The 18770-nt window shown below is 41.5% G+C and overlaps 1 protein-coding gene across 4 annotated transcripts; it reads left to right on the plus strand.

The window, feature by feature from the left end:
• The first annotated feature begins 144 nt into the window (after positions 1–144).
• usp33 (ubiquitin specific peptidase 33) lies at positions 145–18635 on the plus strand. Of its 4 annotated transcripts, none has more exons than XM_056420393.1 (24): positions 145–278; positions 2866–2951; positions 3698–3751; positions 3883–3945; positions 5638–5787; positions 6132–6240; positions 7821–7890; positions 9194–9307; positions 10226–10304; positions 11455–11884; positions 12006–12146; positions 12302–12417; positions 12742–12914; positions 13138–13232; positions 13316–13349; positions 13476–13521; positions 13610–13790; positions 13951–14077; positions 14235–14404; positions 15669–15750; positions 15869–15977; positions 16609–16711; positions 17331–17399; positions 17505–18635. In XM_056420393.1, the coding sequence occupies exons 2-24, from the start codon at positions 2868–2870 to the stop codon at positions 17660–17662; spliced, it is 2757 nt and encodes a 918-aa protein (XP_056276368.1). In that variant the 5' UTR covers positions 145–278; positions 2866–2867; the 3' UTR covers positions 17663–18635. The 4 variants fall into 4 exon arrangements, with proteins under 4 accessions (XP_056276368.1, XP_056276370.1, XP_056276369.1 ...); XM_056420395.1 differs by having other exon boundaries at positions 13162–13232; XM_056420394.1 differs by having other exon boundaries at positions 12305–12417.
• Positions 18636–18770: the final 135 nt, after the last annotated feature.

Raw genomic sequence — 18770 nt, forward strand, 5'->3', positions numbered from 1 at the left:
TTAAAATATTAAATGTATTAATATAAACATATAATAGAATGTTTACAGGAAGATGGAGAGGGTTTGTGTGTGTGTGTGTGTGGGGGGGGTAAACCGGAAAAGAGGCGGAGACGGCTGTAACGTTAGCAACCACGCTGAGTGACAGGAACGGTTGTCGCGAATGTGAAGGATTGCCCTTTAAAGTAATGTCTTTAAAGTCACACTGAATCTGTGTGTTAGACATCAAGTACAACCGGTTCCACCCGAGAAACGTCGCGTCTCTTGATTGTATCGTGCAGGTAAGAGTGAAGGCTGTCTCTCGGTATCACTGCGGGCTCGTGATCATGTAGCTCGCGCTGGAACACCAGAGCCTGAGCTAACGTTAGCAACAGAGAGCCACTGTCGAGCGGGTTATCAACAGCAGACCGTCTCCAGTATTACAGTGTGGGTCCCAACATGTCAACCGCGTGCCTCTTAACGCTGTAGCCACTGTCACGGTTGAGCCTGTACAGTAAAACATGCCTTTGGCGACGAATTAGTTGACCAAATGGCTACAGCTAGCCGCGAAAAGCTGCTCGTCAGCCCGTGACGCTGTCAACGCCTCGCCTGGTTTGACAGCTCAATGTGAGAAGTGGACAAGGCCGAAAGCCTCACATCTCAATTCACCACAGAATAGACCTGCCACTAATTTGTTTTAAACCTTGCCGAAATAAATTGGTAGCTGGTCTTCGGCCAGGTAACGTTAACGTGGTCAACGTGATGGCTTATAATGCCCTTGTGTGTGTTGCTTTAACGTTGCTTGCTAAATCATGCCAATGATACACCGTTAGCTAGCTAGCTTCATGAATTAAGTGCCCTGCGGCGTTATGCACTATTATTTCACTTCTTCTTCAACGCTGGGATAACACGGGATCTTTCAACATCGGAATGATGTTCCCTGTCGGGTTTGGGGTTAACGCCCTAACTGTCACCCCTGGGTGCAGAATTAAAGTTCCTGGAGTATCACAAGATTATATGAAGTCAATAAAAAAGGGGTCTTTATAGTCATGTGTGAAAACGGCGGCAAATATAATCTTCTTGCTGTGCATTACTGAAATATTGACTTATTTCGTTTGGAGACACGTTTGACGTTATGGACATATCCAATGTGCAGGGCAATTATAGGAACCACCTAGCATCCATATATAACTGTCTATTAAAAAGGTCTGCATTATTTAACCCAGTCTGCATAATTGATGAGCTTTGATTAGGTGAAGCAAACTGCAGGTTGACTTTTACAAGACTGAATATTAATTTTACTAAGCATTGCAGAGTAAATATGTCTTGTGTCTGTCTACAAGCAGCATTTGTGGTCCCCTAAATCAACACAAATAATCACTTTGTCAACCATGAACATTCAAAATATCAGGTGTGTGTTTTCACATACGTTTGATCTTTTGGGCTGTTGTTTATGTTCGTTGATGGCAAGTCGAGGCTGTGCTTGTTGTCTCTGAAAACGAATGATGTAATCGCTGACACTCGAGACATTTAGTTTCTACCATGTTGTTGTGGTTAAATGTGCTGAATCACATGCAGCCCACCTGAACACTCATTGAGAATCTGAATGTCAATGTGCGACCTCTAAAAAGGTCCACACATGAGCAAAGTGGTCACATGTTCAACGATCTGGTGTCTTGTGTGTGGGAGAAAATTCAAGTTTTAAGTCGGAAGAGGCCTTATCACTTATCAGACAGAGGACGTTTCTCGTTATGATCAATATATTTTGACTTTGTGTCATTACACATTTTAGATGATAAAGGGGGACAAATAAACAGCTGCTGTGACTGCTCATTGGTAGCGTTATCGATATATTATAATTTCACTTATTTCCTGTTTTCTTCCCTTTCATCTTTCATTCCCCCAGAGAAGATGTTAAAAGGTCTTAAAGCAAACATTAATCAAACCCTGCTTGCACTTAAGACAGATAATTTCTGCTCACACTTTGACGCTTGCTTTATAATGCAACAGTTCCTTAAATACACAACTCTAGATGGTCAGACTCCCAGTAATGAAGACTCACCTGCACACATGCCAATCAGGCAGTGATCAGAAACTTGAATAATGTCTTAACATGCAGTATTGCTGTTTTTTTCCCAGGGTAGTCGGCTCCAGGACATGATATTTAAATGCACAATCAACAAAGACTTAAACAATAAATAATCAGGATACCATTGCATATGTAAACACTTCCTGGTACGTTGCCTCTGCAACTACAGGTGCATGTATTCCTTCAGACATTTTGATGCTGCTGTCAGTGGTGGTGATTCGATCATGTATGTTCATATTTGCAGAGCTTGTCTCAGAGTAGGTCATACTTTTATATCTTGCCGTCATGGGAAGTGGAATAAAATCACTGAAGTTGACTTTAAGATGTACATGTTTTCAGATGCACTGGCTGAGCTTTGCAGATTAGCAGAATTGAATCCTTTGATCTGTGTTTGCAGAAGCTGACTGACTTGTTTATGCATCTAATTGTCTGCGGTGTTTCTGCAGTATCAGCAGCACTGAAACCATTCAAGGTGATGACTGTGCAGGTGCATCACCAACTATATAATAGTTATTCTGTGACTGTAAAACTATGCTTATAAACAATATGTCTAAAATCAGACACTGCTTGTTCCACATGAGTTGTTGACAGCTGTGACAGGAGCTGCTTGGCGTGTCTGTGGCTGGTAATAAGAGGAATATGTCAGGTCATGCAGGCATGACAAAAAGCTGACATGTTACATTTACGTTCTGATATATATCCTAACTCGATCAGGTACCAGACATCAGGTTGATAAATGTTTGTTTTATAAATTGCCTACTTAAAATGCAAGTTGTGTTTCGTCCAATTCTCTCTCTCAGTGATGCTTCCGGCTTCCGGCTGTGACTGCCCCCACCTGGACTGCGTGGGGGAGATCACCAAGGAGGAACTCATTCAGAAATCACATGTGAGTCCTCATGGTCCTGTCCACTGCCCTACTCATAGCATTCCAACCACTCTTTGTCAGGGTTCGTACGGTCATGGAAAACCTGGAAAAGTCCTGGAATTTTAAAATGGTCATTTCCAGTCCTGGAAAAGTCATGGAAAAAACTGAAATCATAAAAGTTTTGGAAAAGTCCTGGAAATGTGTTATAATCACATGTTCTTTTACGCCGAGTTTGAAATAATTAATATGTTTTTTAAAGAAAGACGCTCAAAATATAAGCCGGCGTACGCTCTCAATACGCACAATTTTCTACATTTTTCATGTTTATACCGAGATTTCAGTTTGGTCATGGAAATTTGGTTTAAAGTCATGGAAAAGTCATGGAAATCCATTGGTCAAAATGTGTAAGAACCCTGTGTGTGTGTTGACCGTGGATCGTATCCGCAGGAGGCTGTTCTCTCCATTTTAAGTGGAGTTTCAGTTAATGCCATCAGACCTGTATCATTTCCATTTTAGGCCACTTGTTTGGGTCTAGGTCACATTAATTTTATTAACTGTTTCCATCATACCTTTAATCGTTGGTCAGTATGACCAGAAAACAGTCATTCAATTGCATTCTATGTGGTATTATATAGGACTCTAAAGTCTTATTTAACCTTCAGATGGCCTGCAGGAACCCTGAATAATGTTACATCACTTTACCAAGTCGGTTTTTGAGTTTCATTTTGAAACACGTGACTAACTAAACTATCTTGATTCTGTTCTAGGGGCACTGCCAAGACTGTAAAGTTGGAGGACCAAACTTGTGGGCGTGTTTGGAGGTAAGATGATGCTCACCGACACATTTCTTCTATTTTTTTAAATTTAAACCATCTGAACACTTTTCTTTCTAACTAGCAATATGGGAGTTCTGTTTTTGATTTCCATATCCTGTGCTTGTGTTTCTCTCCAGAATGGCTGTGCATATGTAGGCTGTGGAGAATCTCACACCGACCACAGCACCGTGCACTCACAGGTGAGAGATCGCCGGCTTTTGTGTTAAATAATCTATAGAATGAGCATAGAAGGGATGTGACTGAAAGGGAGGACAGTCTCTACTGTGATGCTGAATTTAAAAAAAGAGGAGGAAGGTGTCAGTGGAGAGGCAGAGGAGGCACAGATGGCAGGACAGGACAGGAATACCACTTCACAGTCCCAGGAGCGATTTGGAATAAAACTGCCTCCAGCACTACTTTATTTTTAACATTTGTCTCTTCATGATCCAGCACGTGCATCTTTTAGCTTTTGAAGGGCATGCATTGTTAAGTACCGCCACGTCCGCTCCGTCTGCTCCGTCTACCTACACCTCCACTTTCAGTGCAAGTTCAGCAGTGGAGCATCCATTATTAATTACCATTCCTCTGGGAAGTGAAGGAGATTCACTGTCAGTTCCATGGTTACAGTATCGGCCCCTCCTAGCTGCTCTGAAGCTTTACTCAGCCTCCCAGTGTTGACTCATGTTTTTCCTCCAGCACGCCAAGTGGGGTTGGAAGCAGAGACGAGGGAAGATGTAATTAGTATCTGCTTAGCTACTCAAACCATTGTCCACAAAGGGCCTGTTCTTCAAAAACAGTGCACTCCACACAAATGAAAGATACACAGCCTGATAGGAAAGAGATTTAATATTAGTGGACTGATTTTCAAATGATATCATTAATACATTTCATATCCATCAGCTTATCCTGGACATCTCTCTGTGCAGCTTGCCAAGCACCTTTTTGTGTTTTAGTTTGTTCCTCTTTTTTTTTTTTTCACACCCCTTTTTCTTCTTCTTGTAAGAATGAAGGCCATGCTTGATTAGGGTTTTGGAGGACCTGATGGGAGGGCAACAACTTTCCTTCCTAAATGATTTAAACTGGGGAGTTTCATGGCCGTGCTCAGTCTGGTGTGCCCCCAATGCAGTCCTGATGAATAATGCAGGTTCTGCTGGCTGCCTGCTGCTCACGTTCAGTCTCTGTCGACCTGCCGGGCTGCTGCTGTTTGTCAGAGCAGCAGTGGGTCAGCACACCCCGGCCATGTTGTAAAAGGCAGCACGAGTCTGCCCTGCTGCAAGCCCCGCCCTGCGTCCACCTACATCTGAAACACATTCAGCTCAGAACTGGTGTACACGATCCGGACATTACTAAGTTAGAGTGTATTTTATGTTCTGTTTTCATATCTGGGAGGGTAACGAGGTTAGTTTTGTTTACCTGCGAGAAATATAGACTGCAGACGTAAGGGAGCTCTAGGTTTGAATGCCGTCTTCTTTTTGAGTGTTAAGTCATTTTTCAAGCACAAAGGCCAAAACTGATGTCGTCCCAACTTCACTGTTGTGAGGATTCTTTTTTTTCTTCGTCTTATCCGTTAACAAACTGAATATCCTTGGGTTTTGGACTGTTGGTCAATCAAAACAAGAAAGTTGAAAATGTAGAATAGGTCAAATGTTCTGATTATTCATTGACATCAAAAAAATAGTGGGCACACCTGTATTTGTTACGTAAGAGCAAAAGCAACCGTTTGATTGTCCAGTGAGATTTTGATTGTGTCAAAGATTAAGAAGCACCTCTTCCATAAGAAAATGCAAATGGGCCACCTAGCTGTTCTTAAATGTATGTTAACACTGTCTTTTTGTTTCTCTTTGTTTACACAATCTGATGTGTCTGTTAATCTTGATCAACTTTGCGTGCAGGAGACGAGGCACAACCTCACGGTGAACCTGACCACGCTCAGAGTGTGGTGCTACGCCTGCGGCAAGGAGGTTTTCCTGGAGCGTAAGCTTGGTCCTCACTCTGCCCACGCCAACCGCAAACTCCTCCAATCTCCACAGAAGGCTGGACAGGTCAGAGCCAGCTTTGTTTTATTGTCTCTTTAAAGCTCACATGCTTTATATAACTGCTGAGTTGTATAGCAGGTTTAATATTGAACTGCAGCAAGTGAATATACTAACAAATTCTCATGTATAGATTAAAGTCAACATCAACGTTTTCCTTTCCTTCCTATGTTGTCTGAATGAACGTGTTCACATTGCATGTTTACTGCAACTTCACGCGTTCTCCCGTGGTTCTTATCAGAGCTGTGCGATAGCAATTTCCACCAGTCTATCGCGAGTGACAGTTGAACTGTACGCAGTTTTTCATAATTACTAGATTAGAGTTTTATGACACGTGTGTGCTGTTTCTCCAGGATAACAACAGGGTGCCCGGGAGCCCAACCTCTCTGAGAGTGCCCCCTAATGGAGGCTGCGAAGACCTGGATATGGAGACGGAGGAGGAGGATGAACTGCGTGCCAGAGGTCAGCTTACACAGGAGAATGTGGACACAAACGAAAGACAGAAATGATTGTACTACGAGTACAATAATTATAACTCAATACACTCATATTGCATTTGTACTGTTAGGCACTAACTTTAGTCACTGAAGACACTGTTCAATGTCAGCTATAACAGTGCATTGGGAAACACATCTCAATGTTGCAAATGAAAGTCAACAAAAATGTTTCTTGCCAGGATTATCATTTCTATAAATTATAATCATTTACCTTTGAAGGCAGTAATGGGACTAAAATGTAATTAAATTGTATCAGCTCTCAGTGCAAGTATGACAACATAAAAAAGAACATTTACTGGATGATTCAAAATTAAACTTTAACACGTAGGAGCTTAGTAGTCAGCAGTCGGTTTCATTCAAAGCACAGAATCTGATTTAATTTAATAAGAGCAGTTAACTTTAAAGCATTATGACTGAAGAACACCTCATCTTGCCTCAGTCTTCTGTTACAAGTTAAACTCAAACACACCACACGGAATACAGCCAACAACCAAAACATCATTCCAAACAAAAACAAAACAAACTAGCCAACGATATACACACAACTATGATATGATACAGTTTGGTCACATGTCGCCGACTGGCAGCGGCTGTGGCAGACGTATCGCAAAACCTTTCGGCAACAGAAAGCCACACCGCTTTCGGTTCCTGAGCTCCGTGGCTTGAGCTCAGCAGAAAGGCTGCATTCACACAAAATCAGGCATTACGGCGCTCAGCGCTGGGTTGTGCTGCGGCGTGTGATTTGTATGGCTAATTTAATTTGAACGGCCTATTAATATGTCAATAGCTCACGGCAGCGTGACGGCGTGTTGCGTTTCTTGAAGGTTGTTTCATCTTTTCCACTCTATCCCTCGAGGTCCCCACAGCCCGAAATGCACTCGACCACATTTAAATGAATGGGAAGACTGTCGTTTTTTGTAACGCCTGATTTGGTGTCAATGCAGCCCAACACTTCATTGCTGAGTGCGTCAGTGCCACTCGAGCCACCAATGCAAATAATGTTTTCACTCGGTGCTGTGAGACACGCACACGCTCCACCGAATGGCACATGTTATATTAGCCCCCTGTGAAGCTCAGGCATTGGCAGTAACTGCTCCGTTTTTTATAATAGAGATCAAGAGGTGAAGCAAAAAATCTGCTTGTAAGACGACAGAATGGCTGGTCACATAAGATCTAAGGTTTACCAACTGTTATGCTTTTAAGATACTTTAACCCAATTGCCTGGAGTCATAACTTCAAATCTGAACACAGACATAGTACACATACGTTTTGAGTCAGTGTGGCTTTCCAAGTTTTTTATCTCCAATGTCCATTGTGAATTAATGTCATAAATATAAATGAGCTTTGGAATCATCAAAGTATTTAAAATACACCGGGCAGACATCTTTTCTGCTCTTGATCTGAAATATTAATCTTGGAGTGTTTATTCTTATGGGCGCCAGAAAGGCTGTAAAATTGTATCAGCTTTCTAGCTGCCATTAAAAATGTACAAGCATTTTATGAGTGGCTTGTTTTAATTTCTTCAGTGTGTTCTGTCTCCCTCAGGCCTGACGGGGCTGAAGAACATCGGCAACACCTGCTACATGAACGCTGCCCTGCAGGCCCTGTCCAACTGGTGAGACCTCCAAGAACCGGCTTTTTGCCATCACATGCGCTTTGGTGTTGCTTCATGTTCCTCTCCACTTTTTCATACTCTCACTTCCTTTTAAGTAGCCGTTTGATGTTTTAGTAACTGCTTGTCTGATTCTTGTTGACTAAAAAACAAAACAACCATGGCTCCACTCATTTTGAGGAGTGATGGCTGAGTGAGAATTTGCTGCAGTGCACCATTTGAGCCTTTCGTAGTTCCCCGGAGGATCTTCTGTTTCAAAAGAAGCTCAACTCTTTCCCGATGTCATCTGTTCCTTTTTATTTTACCACTATGTCTTTTTATGAGACATGTGAAACTGTACTTACTCACTCTTTAATTTAGAGTCTGCTGCATTTTAAAAAATCGATAATTGAATTCACAATTACTTTTTTTATTCTTGGGTTGTTTGTGTGGTACAAGGCCTCCATTGCAGAGCTGGAGGCTATGTTATCACTTACTTTGTTCCTTTTACTTTTTATTACATTTTTCATGGAAGAGCAAATGCCGGCAAACTCTTTCCTCCTCTAATACTATCGAGCCCCGCAGTATATTAAACCAATAATGCCTCGTCTGGATACAAGCCCAAATGGCAAAAGATGTGGGTCAAAATGTGCAATCTAAATCACGTTCCAAAAATATGGAGGAACTGAGTCACGCAGCTGCGGAAAGGAGGGACCTTTCTGAAACTTTCCTTTCATATCTGTTTGTGTGAACGCTGCTTCTTTCATTTACCGTCGGGTCATTATTCAGTTCCAAGGACTTTTCTCTTGCCGGGGGAAGGGAACGCTTCATGCCTTATTCATTCTGTAGTTTGTCTCTTTTTCGCATATTCCTGTTCACTCTATCTATCAGATGAAATCCACTCAGCTGTTTCTCTTTTAAACTATTTATGATGTCCTTCAACTTTCTGCTGCATGTGCAATTTTCTCGCATCAGCCAATAAATGTGAATTTAATGAAACACAAATAATCAAAAATATTATGTTGAAATGCAAAACTAAAGCTGCTCTGGATTTCCTTTCGTATTAGACATGAATGTGTTGGCGAAAGCATACTGAACCGAAGATGATTTGCAGATTATAACATTACCTTAGCTTGCACTTCTTTGAATTTTGATCTGCTTCTCTTTAGAATTATTGAGGATTATATGCAGGTTTTTGAGAATAAGCCAGAGCATTGCAAGCTTTTTGGTAATCTAACCAATCTGCTGACGGACAGAATACAGTAAAAGCTTGTTTGGTTCCCACATTATATGTGTTTCGTTGTATTTATCCCTTTTTCCACTGCAGCCCGCCCTTGACGCAATTCTTTCTTGAATGCGGTGGCATGGTGAGGACAGACAAGAAACCTGCACTCTGCAAAAGCTACCAGAAACTAGTGTCAGACCTGTGGCACAAGAACAGGTAGGAGTGTGTCCCGTTTTTAATTTGTCCCCCTGAGCAATGTTTAGATTACGTCTCCAGAGCATTGGTGAGTCAAACTGGAATCACATTTCTGGAGCAGCTGGTCTTCATTTCAGACTCTACAGAATACATCACTTTATAGAGTGCTGCAGGAATAAGTCAAAAACCCAGAAATTAGTCAACATTTTTCACTTTTGGATCCAAAATGGGTTTTTGGTTAGATGTCTAAAATAATGTCTTTGGTTAACATCAGCTTAAGTGATTTTAACGTTTTGTTATAAGCCATAAAATACATCGGTTAACATTCCACTCGTAAATTTAAAAAAAGGGCAGTTCACCCCAAAATAACAAAAACACACCGACTGTTCCTCTCATCTGTATTGACATTGGCTGTAGAGATGTCTGCCATCTGTCAAATATGATCCAACCATATGGCACTTGGCTTGTGGTGCTCGGTGCCAAAATAATACATTTGAAAAACTCAACCGCAATGTCACTTTCTAGAAAACATGACCCGTTTACTCAAAATAATCCACAAATCTGATAGTGAGCAGTTTCTTCTTTCAACCGTAGTTCCCACATGAAACCCCTAAATGAGGCTACTTCATTCTGCGGTGGTGAGCGGATGTAGTTTGTTTCACGTCTGATGTCAAGCTTTATACTTATGATGATTGCATTCACGCTTCAAAAAACATAAAAGTGGTGTTCATTTGTGAGGATTAACTTGCTGAACAGGTATCATAAACATGTGTTGCCACAGAGTTTATTTTCTGCAATAATCTAAAATCAAGCGGAAAGATCCCGTTGACCTTTTGTTTAGGAAATCAGAGCGATCAAAAATCCATTATCCCTGCAGCTCTCTTGTGATATTGGCCATTACAATACGTGTAAAGCATGCTGTGTTTTGTCACATTGCAGACCCTCCTACGTGGTCCCAACCAACTTGTTCCAGGGGATCAAAGCCGTAAACCCCATGTTTAGAGGATATTCTCAGCAGGTGGGTTATTGCAGATGGTGAAATAAATGTGCAATTTGAGTGCATGTGCACAGATTCATACATAAAACATGAAGGCCCTCTTCTTCACGGTTGGAGACAAATTCAATGGTATGTTTGCGACCAGTTGTGTCCAAAACGGGGGGATGTTTTGCTTTTACGTTTGTGCTTTGCAAATACTGAGAATAATATGCGGTAAATATGAATATAACACATGGATTAAGGTTTGAACGATTATGGTTTGCGCTGAATTTAATCCTTTAAAAATGAATTTGTGCTCAGCTGAGATTATTCTGGTTCGAACGCCCAGACTATGAAATTGCCGCAGATCGTATACAGTCTCTCCATTTTCTCTTCCACTCCATCTCCCCGCATGCTTGTTCCTTTATAGAAATGATCTTAGCAGCTCAAGTCACTCAGCCAGATAAGCAGAATCCTTTGCCTTGCAATTACATTCTCAGACATTCTGACTGTCATCACATGCAAATCCATACATTAAACCTTAACAGACTAAAGATAAATTGCTTGATTTGATTTCACGGGGTACTTGAAATAAAAGATTAACGTTATTTAAGCCTTTGAAAACCCTATATATATATATATGGTTTCCAAAGACCTTTGGCCAGTGTCCGTAAAGATGAGATATATTATAGGCTTGAGTGGTGACATGATAAAAGAGCCTGTTTCCTCTTGACTTGCCAGTGTTTGTTCAGAGGAGTTATCTGGGGAATATTCATTTGCCACGCCATGCTGGGCTGCGCAGCCTTGGAATCAGTAACGCTATGAATGGATTTAACATTCCAGTTTCTGGGAGAGGAAAGTTCATTTAGCTCGAGAGGGAGATTAGATGTCTGAGGTTCATCATGTCTGAGTACACATTCATGAGCTTTTGGTTTCAGATTTTGTGTTGGCGAATTGGGATAAACAAGGTAGTTAGTGAATGTTGTTTGAAATTTGAAAAATATTAAAGAAAAGTTTTCGTAAAGCTTTGCTGGAAGAATTAGTGCTGCATAATATTGTTTATGTTCTTTCTTATTGCTGATTTTTTTTTCACAGACTACTGTGACCAAAAATACGAAAAAACTGTTCTCTTCTGGAACTAATTTGCGAGTGCAGCTGACATTTCTTGTTGTTTTTCCGACTCGGCCTCCAGGACTCTCAGGAGTTTCTGCGCTGCCTGATGGATCAACTTCACGAGGAGCTGAAGGAGACTCTGCCGGAGCCCTACGACCAGTCCAACGGCATCACCGTGAACAACGGCCCCGAGGAGGACAACCGCAGTCAGTCAGACGACTTCCAGTCATGCGAGTCCTGTGGCAACAGCGACCGGGCCGATAATGAGGTGCAGGGCGGTAACGTGATGAAGGAAGACACCAACGAGGCCGAGATGCTGATTCCTGAGCAAGATGAGATCCAGTCCAACAGGGAGTGGCAGAAGGAGAAGAACATGATTAATGACCTTTACCGATCTGGAGGTAATGGGGTTTTGGGTGGAAGCACTGGAGTGGACATGGACAAAGATGTTGACACCACGGCCATTATCAGCAGCCAGGGAGCCATCAAAGTTCAAGGAAGAACATCAGGTTATTATGGAGGAGATGAGGCGTCATGTGTTATTTTAGCCACAGTCTACTTTACTTTATAATAATCAGCATCAAAAGTATGGTATTGTAATGATCTACTATGTGGCCTGCTCTCTGCCAGATTCCTTCCCAGACATCCAAATGTCCAACTCCACAAGACCACAGAGTCCAGTCCCGATGGAGGGACACGTTCCCAAAATGTCCAACAGCCCGCCCAAAGCTGCTTCAGGCTGGCCCAGCCTCAACACGGCACACAAGAAAGGTACTTCTGCACAACCCGAGGCAGACATATCCAGATCCAGAGCTTAAAAAGTCAGGGTTTTATAGCAAGGTAGTTATACCATGTGTCTATCTTGTAGAAAACACTATTCTCCAATGTCTCTCTCTCTCTCTCTCTCTCTCTCTCTCTCTCTCTAGCAGTGACCACATTCTGCCCACCCAAGAGCAAGCGTCAGAAGAAATACCGCAGTGTTATCTCAGATGTGTTTGATGGGACCATTGTCAGCTCCGTTCAATGCCTCACTTGTGATCGGGTTAGTGTGAACAATCAATGGGATTGCTAAGAGGGCGAAAGGGACCGTAGCAGGATGCCACTAGGGAACGTGTCATTGTGTCATTTCATTTCAACCTTTAACAAATGTTATGTTCTAAAAACATGCGATTATCTCTGATGTTCCAATACACTGGTGATGTAGTGGTACAGCCAACCTCATGTCACATATTGTGATTTCTGTGCTGTAGCAAGAATAATGTTTTGCTACAAAATGATAGGCAAAACAAAGTACAAAGGAACAATTTTTTTTATTGAAATGTGACCAGAGTAGAAGCATTACTGGCTGTTTCTCTGTTGCTGTCAGGTGTCGGTGACCCTGGAGAACTTCCAGGATATCTCGTTGCCCATCCCAGGCAAGGAAGACCTGGCCAAGCTCCACTCCGCCATCCACCAGACCTCCCTGATTAAAGCCGGCTCTTGTGGTGACGCTTATGCACCGCAGGGCTGGATTTCATTTGTCATGGAATACATCAAGAGGTGTGTTAATAATGCGTTCACTCAAGTTGTTGCTTTTGGCCTCTTTCCTTTATATGACATGCAACAAAGGTCCCAAGGATGGGATCAAGCCCAAGATATGTTGTGATTATTTTGCATGCGGTGTAACCACTCTGCCTTCAAGGCGCTCCCATACGTACACGAGTTGTTTGTATTCTTCAGTCTAGCACAAGTGAGTCGTCTCCTTTACTCTGTGTGTGTGAAGTCCATCCCTCTATTCTATTTGTAGTTGGTTCTGGGGTCCAGTGGTTACGCTACAAGATTGTCTTGCAGCTTTCTTTGCCAGAGATGAACTAAAGGGTGAGCAAGTGGGCGTAAATATGTTCTACCAGCACAAACATTACGACTGATGTCTCAGTAACTCTGTGCTTGTTGTTTTCCAGGAGACAACATGTACAGCTGTGAAAAATGCAAGAAGTGAGTGCCTAATTTAGACTTTGATGAATACTGAATTGGACTACTAAATTATTTCATAATAGAAAACAAATGGTCTATAACTGTAATGAATGTCCTTTTTTTTCTTTTCTTTTTTCTTCCTCTTAGATTACGAAACGGAGTCAAATTTTGTAAAATGCAAAGTTTGCCAGAGGTAAACGGACAACTCTTCATGTTGTGTCTTTTTCCCTTCTGTCTTATGTTCTACATAAAAACTTCTTTGTGCGTTTCCCCTGCTCCAGATCTTGTGTGTCCATTTGAAACGCTTCAGGCACGAACTGATGTTCTCCACCAAGATAAGCACCCACGTCTCCTTCCCGCTCGAGGGCCTGGACCTGCAGCCTTTCCTGGCCAAAGACAGCGCCGCCCAGACCACCAACTATGACCTGCTGTCAGTCATCTGTCACCACGGCACTGCCAGCAGTGAGTGGGCACAGCCCCTCCTCTTTCTGCTCAGACTGGGGCATCTGCCTTCAGTTGCCACATAGAAGTGTCTTGCATTCATCAGCCTGTAGACACATTTCACATATAACAGTTAGCTTTATGAATGCTGCTCTAACACATATCCTCCAATTGATCCCAGGTGGCCACTACATCGCGTACTGCAGGAATGATGTGAACAATCTGTGGTATGAATTTGACGACCAAAGTGTGACCGAGGTGTCTGAATCCTGTGTCCAGAATGCTGAGGCCTATGTGCTCTTCTATAAGTAAGCCGACACACGTCAGTCGTTAAACTCCGTTGTGAACAAGACTCCTTTCATCTGTGAAACATTTTAAGATTCCCTGCGCAGCTTTGATATTCATACCTTGCATCTCACTTTTGATCACAGCAGTGATTAATCTGTGGGTCTATTCGTGTCCCAGAAAGAGCAACGAGGATGCACTCAAAGAACGCAGGAGGGTGTCTGGTTTATTCAACATGATGGAGCCCAGCCTTCTGCAGTTCTACATCTCCCGCCAGTGGCTTAACAAGTTCAAGACCTTTGCTGAGCCGGGGCCCATTTCCAATGACGACTTCCTGTGTTTGCATGGAGGTGCGTGTGACTGTCGTCGTCATCATACTGAAACCGCTCAGATATGAAAGTGTCCCCGAACCAGAATCCTTTTTTTCTTCCTTCTTTTTCTGCTCTATGCACAAGCATTTAGGAGAAGGAAGTGTGCTCTCTTCTTCAAAAACAGCCTTTGCTTTTATCCTTTGCTGTGGATTTTTGACTTTGACAAAGACTGCAGATTATTCCCTTCACAACACAGCAGACTTCAAAAAGAGGGGTTTACATCTCTTTGAGCAGATGAGCCTCCTCTCTCGTTTAGCAGAGCAGAGGGAAGAATTATAAATGGCTTTTGTGCCAATCAAGCTGCTTTCTTTATTTTCTGTCGAGACTGCTGGAAATTAAGGAATTTAAAATAATAGGAATTAGGAAGAATGTATGATAAAGCTGTTGGAATACAGTGGCAGAAAATATGTGTTTTATTCTGTAAGTAAGTACACACAGGAGCACTTAATAACTGACCTACAGCTATTTTTTTAAATCGAAGTGCAATATTTTAAGAACATTTAAGTTTAAGTAAATTAAGTTAAAATATAATTTTAAATTAATTATTGTATTTCTGCCTGTATGCATATTTTTGACTGCTGTACTTCTGCACAGCATATTCTACAGACTTAAGAAAACATAATTGTTTGATAGACCCTTGCAAAGATCCGACCATAATCATTTTGTTTTTCCAAAGAAAATGAAAAATGATCATTCCCTCTAATACCACAAATCATGTTGCAATATCAGTCCGCCCAGTTTGAAAAAGCCTTCCTATAAATAGATATCAGTGCAGTAAAAATATTAATTGTGTTGCAGCAGTTGTTTTGTTTTCAAATGCAGATCCACAAGTATCCCTGTTTTTCCTGTTCACAGCCCAGGACGTCATCAGAAATATATATTTAGGCATGCAGCATATTTCTCCAGGAGAGAATTGTTCAACAGCCGTGACATTTTTTTGCCCACACATATATTTAAGACATGTTTGTCCTCGAATGTAGTGGCCCCGACTCGTTCTGCCTGTGTAACCCTTAAAATGCATTCAGATGTTGGTTTTAGTTTGGATATGAGAGTGATCGTTTGTTTAAAGAAAAATCTGTACTGGGACTGGTATATTACAGGGTAACTTTTGTGTTATGTATTTTTTCTTCTTTCTGCAAGAGTCCTTATTGTTTATTCAAGATAATAATAGACTGATTATCATAGTTACCTCTAAAATGTTACACTGTTAATGTCTAATGGATGTTTCAATGTGTTTCATCAGGTGTGCCCCCAAACAAAGCAGCGTGTATCGACAACTTGGTAGTAATGCTGCCGCAGAACGTGTGGGATCACCTTTACAGCAGGTACACACAGTAGAGAGGGCCAACTGTGATTGAGCAATGGGAAGAGCAGTTGCAGTACAATCTCCTTCTTGTAGAGTTAATTTCATCCGTGTGCGTAAATGTGGACTGCTACCTGCAGGTATGGCGGAGGACCGGCTGTAAACCACCTGTACGTTTGCCACACATGCCAGATTGAAATAGAAAAAGTCGAAAAACGGCGCAAATCAGAGCTGGACATGTTTGTCAGGGTAAGTTTTTTTTAAATTTTTTTATTTTTATAAATGATATGTACTCCGAGACACGAAGCCATGGTGTGCATTGTCAGTGAGGCTCTTTGTGGCCCAGTGCTCATGAATGTATAGACAGATTTCCCCAGTCTATTGAACCAGTTGATAAGCTGCATGTGTTGATGCTCTTCATCCCAGCAGGAGATGAGAGGTGTGAGCCCGATGAAAGCCTCATCATTAATGCATGCATCATTGGGACAGATGCAGCTGTTATTGCCTGCTCAGTCTGCTCACTCACACAATGGCTGTTCAGAAGGAGAGGGTGTGTGAGAGAGAGAGAGAGAGAGAGAGGGGAAAAAAAAAAGAGAGGGTGAAAGAGAGCTTCAGTAAGATAACAAGAGGAACAGGGATTGTGTCATTTCCAAGAAAGATGGCTTTGGTGCAGAGTAGTGTTAAGACTGTTCTAATTGAAATAACTACCAGAGAGAATTGATTAGTTTTTCCATCTCCGCTCCTCTCAATCCTTTCATCCTCACTTAATTTTTTTGGTCTCCCCCTCACCCCTCCTGTTTCTCCACCCCCATCCCTTTGCGTCCTTTCTCCTCCCTCCCCGGCTCACTCCTCCTCCATTTCCTCTCTCCCCTCTCTGTAGCTGAACAAGGCGTTCCAGGAGGAGGAGTCTCCAGTGGTCATATACTGCATCAGCATGCAGTGGTTTCGTGAGTGGGAGGGCTTTGTCAAAGGAAAAGACAATGGTAATTGGATGCAAGTCTTGTGTTTCCACCCCCAATCCTGTTTATATGTTTGCTTAAAAGGCTAAATGTGTCCCACTCTACTGTTGTGACTCATATCTGGTGATGGCAAAGCCGCTATGATTTTTGTTTGATGCAAATTTCCATTTTAAAACAAAGGTGCTGTCAGGTCTGTACATGTATATGGATAGGATAACCTGTGAAATAAGCAGTTTTATATGGGACTTACACATTCTCTTGTTTCCAAATGCTTCTCATGTTCAAAAGAAACTGAAGGGCCATTTCTCTCTTTTTGAGTTATCTTCAAAGAGTTTGCTTTACTCCCCCGAGTCAAGTTTCCCTCCTACAGCAAAAAAAAGAAGCTTCAATAAATATATATATATAAATAAATTACATTTTTTTTTCTATTAACAGCTTACATCTAGCATCTCGGCAAATGTCTGTTTTGCCTATTTTTTTCTTCTTACTGTAGCAAGTGGGCAGCAGAGATTGCCTTTTAATAGTTTGACAAAAACATTTGACATTTTAACATCACTGCTCTTTGAAACAAGAGTGACAAATAAGCATGCGTCATACTGCTGTTTATAATTATGACAGCTAATTGTCTTTCTCCTTCTCTAAGAACCACCGGGACCCATTGATAATTCCAAGATTACAGTAAACAAGAATGGCCATTTAACACTTAAACAAGGTACTGATTATTATTATTATTGTATTATTAAGGCGCTACTTCTATTCTTGCTAATTTGACTATAATAAAAAACTGATTTTTAAGTGTGTGTGTTTGACCCTGCAGGAGCGGACTCGGGACAGATCTCTGAGGAGACGTGGAACTTCCTCCACTCCATCTATGGCGGCGGTCCACTTGTGACGGTCCGTCCAAACATCAGCCACCAGGAAGCAAAATCATCGCAGTCTGAGGAGAAGATCGAGATGGAGACGCGCTCCGTTTAATCAAGCACTCTGCAGAAAATAACGAAACATTCAAGAAACAAAAAGCATTTTCATTTTGCACTTGACTTTTATTTCAAAAGCATTCAAGCAATGGACCTCATCTTTAGCGCTACAGGACAGTTTTTGACTTCTGACAGGTGGAATTAACATGTCCGAAAAGCTTTGTTATGTTGTACAAATCTATTTAATGATGTCTTAAATTTATATTAGCACTCATGTGTCAGGTTATTTTAAGATCCAAGCATTTAAATTATGTGCAGCTAAAATTTCCACTGAATGAATGCTATATATCTTTTTTTTTTCTAGACCAAATGAGCACATATTGTACGTCCATGTGTTACTGATTTTGTTTAATCACAATACATCTTGCTGTAGATATATCACACATTTTCCTGTTGTAAGAGAATATTGTCAAATGAGAAGTAAAATGTGATGGAAATCACGAGGTTATGAAGGGACTAATTACTGAGTAGTCTCAGGAATTAATTTAGTGTCTTGCACTGTTCTGTAGTAGAAGTACACATTGGCATGCTTATGCAAATGTATGGTTTGTATTTGAATGTACCAGTACTGATAGTATGTCGGTCAAGATTCAGCACTTGGTAACTTAGCACATAAGGGAGCGTTATAATATAATAGTTTTTTTTGAAAATATGTGGCAGGCAGTCTTAAGAATGCATGCTCTCACACTTAATCCCAGTTTAACATCACATGTAAATGCAAAGCTGCTCATAAAATGTGCACGCAAAACATGATCTGGATCAATCTTCACTAAATTATACAGCTATAGAGAGCACATTGCAGTATGTAATCAGCAGCAAGGCATTATTTGTGTGTAAGGGCATGGTGTTGCTTAAGGTGTTGGCTGACAGGGTCGAGAGAATGCTGTACTCTTAAGGTCTTGCATCTAGCTGTCGAGTAAGATCTATCCTGAATTTTGCTGACTGACTATTAAATCTTGATCAAAAACATGTTTCATATTGTGGTCACCTTGTTTGTCACCATCCAGTTAAGATGGAAATCAAGATATACATGAGAAAATAAAAGTAACTTACTTCTGCTAACTCATCGGGGGGGAAAGTGCCATTGAGTCATCATTTAATCGAGG

The sequence above is a fragment of the Pseudoliparis swirei genome, chromosome 8 (assembly GCF_029220125.1).
Source record: "Pseudoliparis swirei isolate HS2019 ecotype Mariana Trench chromosome 8, NWPU_hadal_v1, whole genome shotgun sequence".
NCBI classification, from domain to species: Eukaryota; Metazoa; Chordata; class Actinopteri; order Perciformes; family Liparidae; genus Pseudoliparis; species Pseudoliparis swirei.

Bases quoted from the DNA above. Each gene is read 5' to 3' on its own strand.
- usp33 (XM_056420393.1), top strand. From the start codon at position 2,868: ATGCTTCCGGCTTCCGGCTGTGACTGCCCCCACCTGGACTGCGTGGGG. The intron at 10,305-11,454 runs GTGGGTTATTGC...CTCGGCCTCCAG, and splicing joins TTAGAGGATATTCTCAGCAG to GACTCTCAGGAGTTTCTGCG. The intron at 13,522-13,609 runs GTAAACGGACAA...CCCCTGCTCCAG, and splicing joins AAATGCAAAGTTTGCCAGAG to ATCTTGTGTGTCCATTTGAA.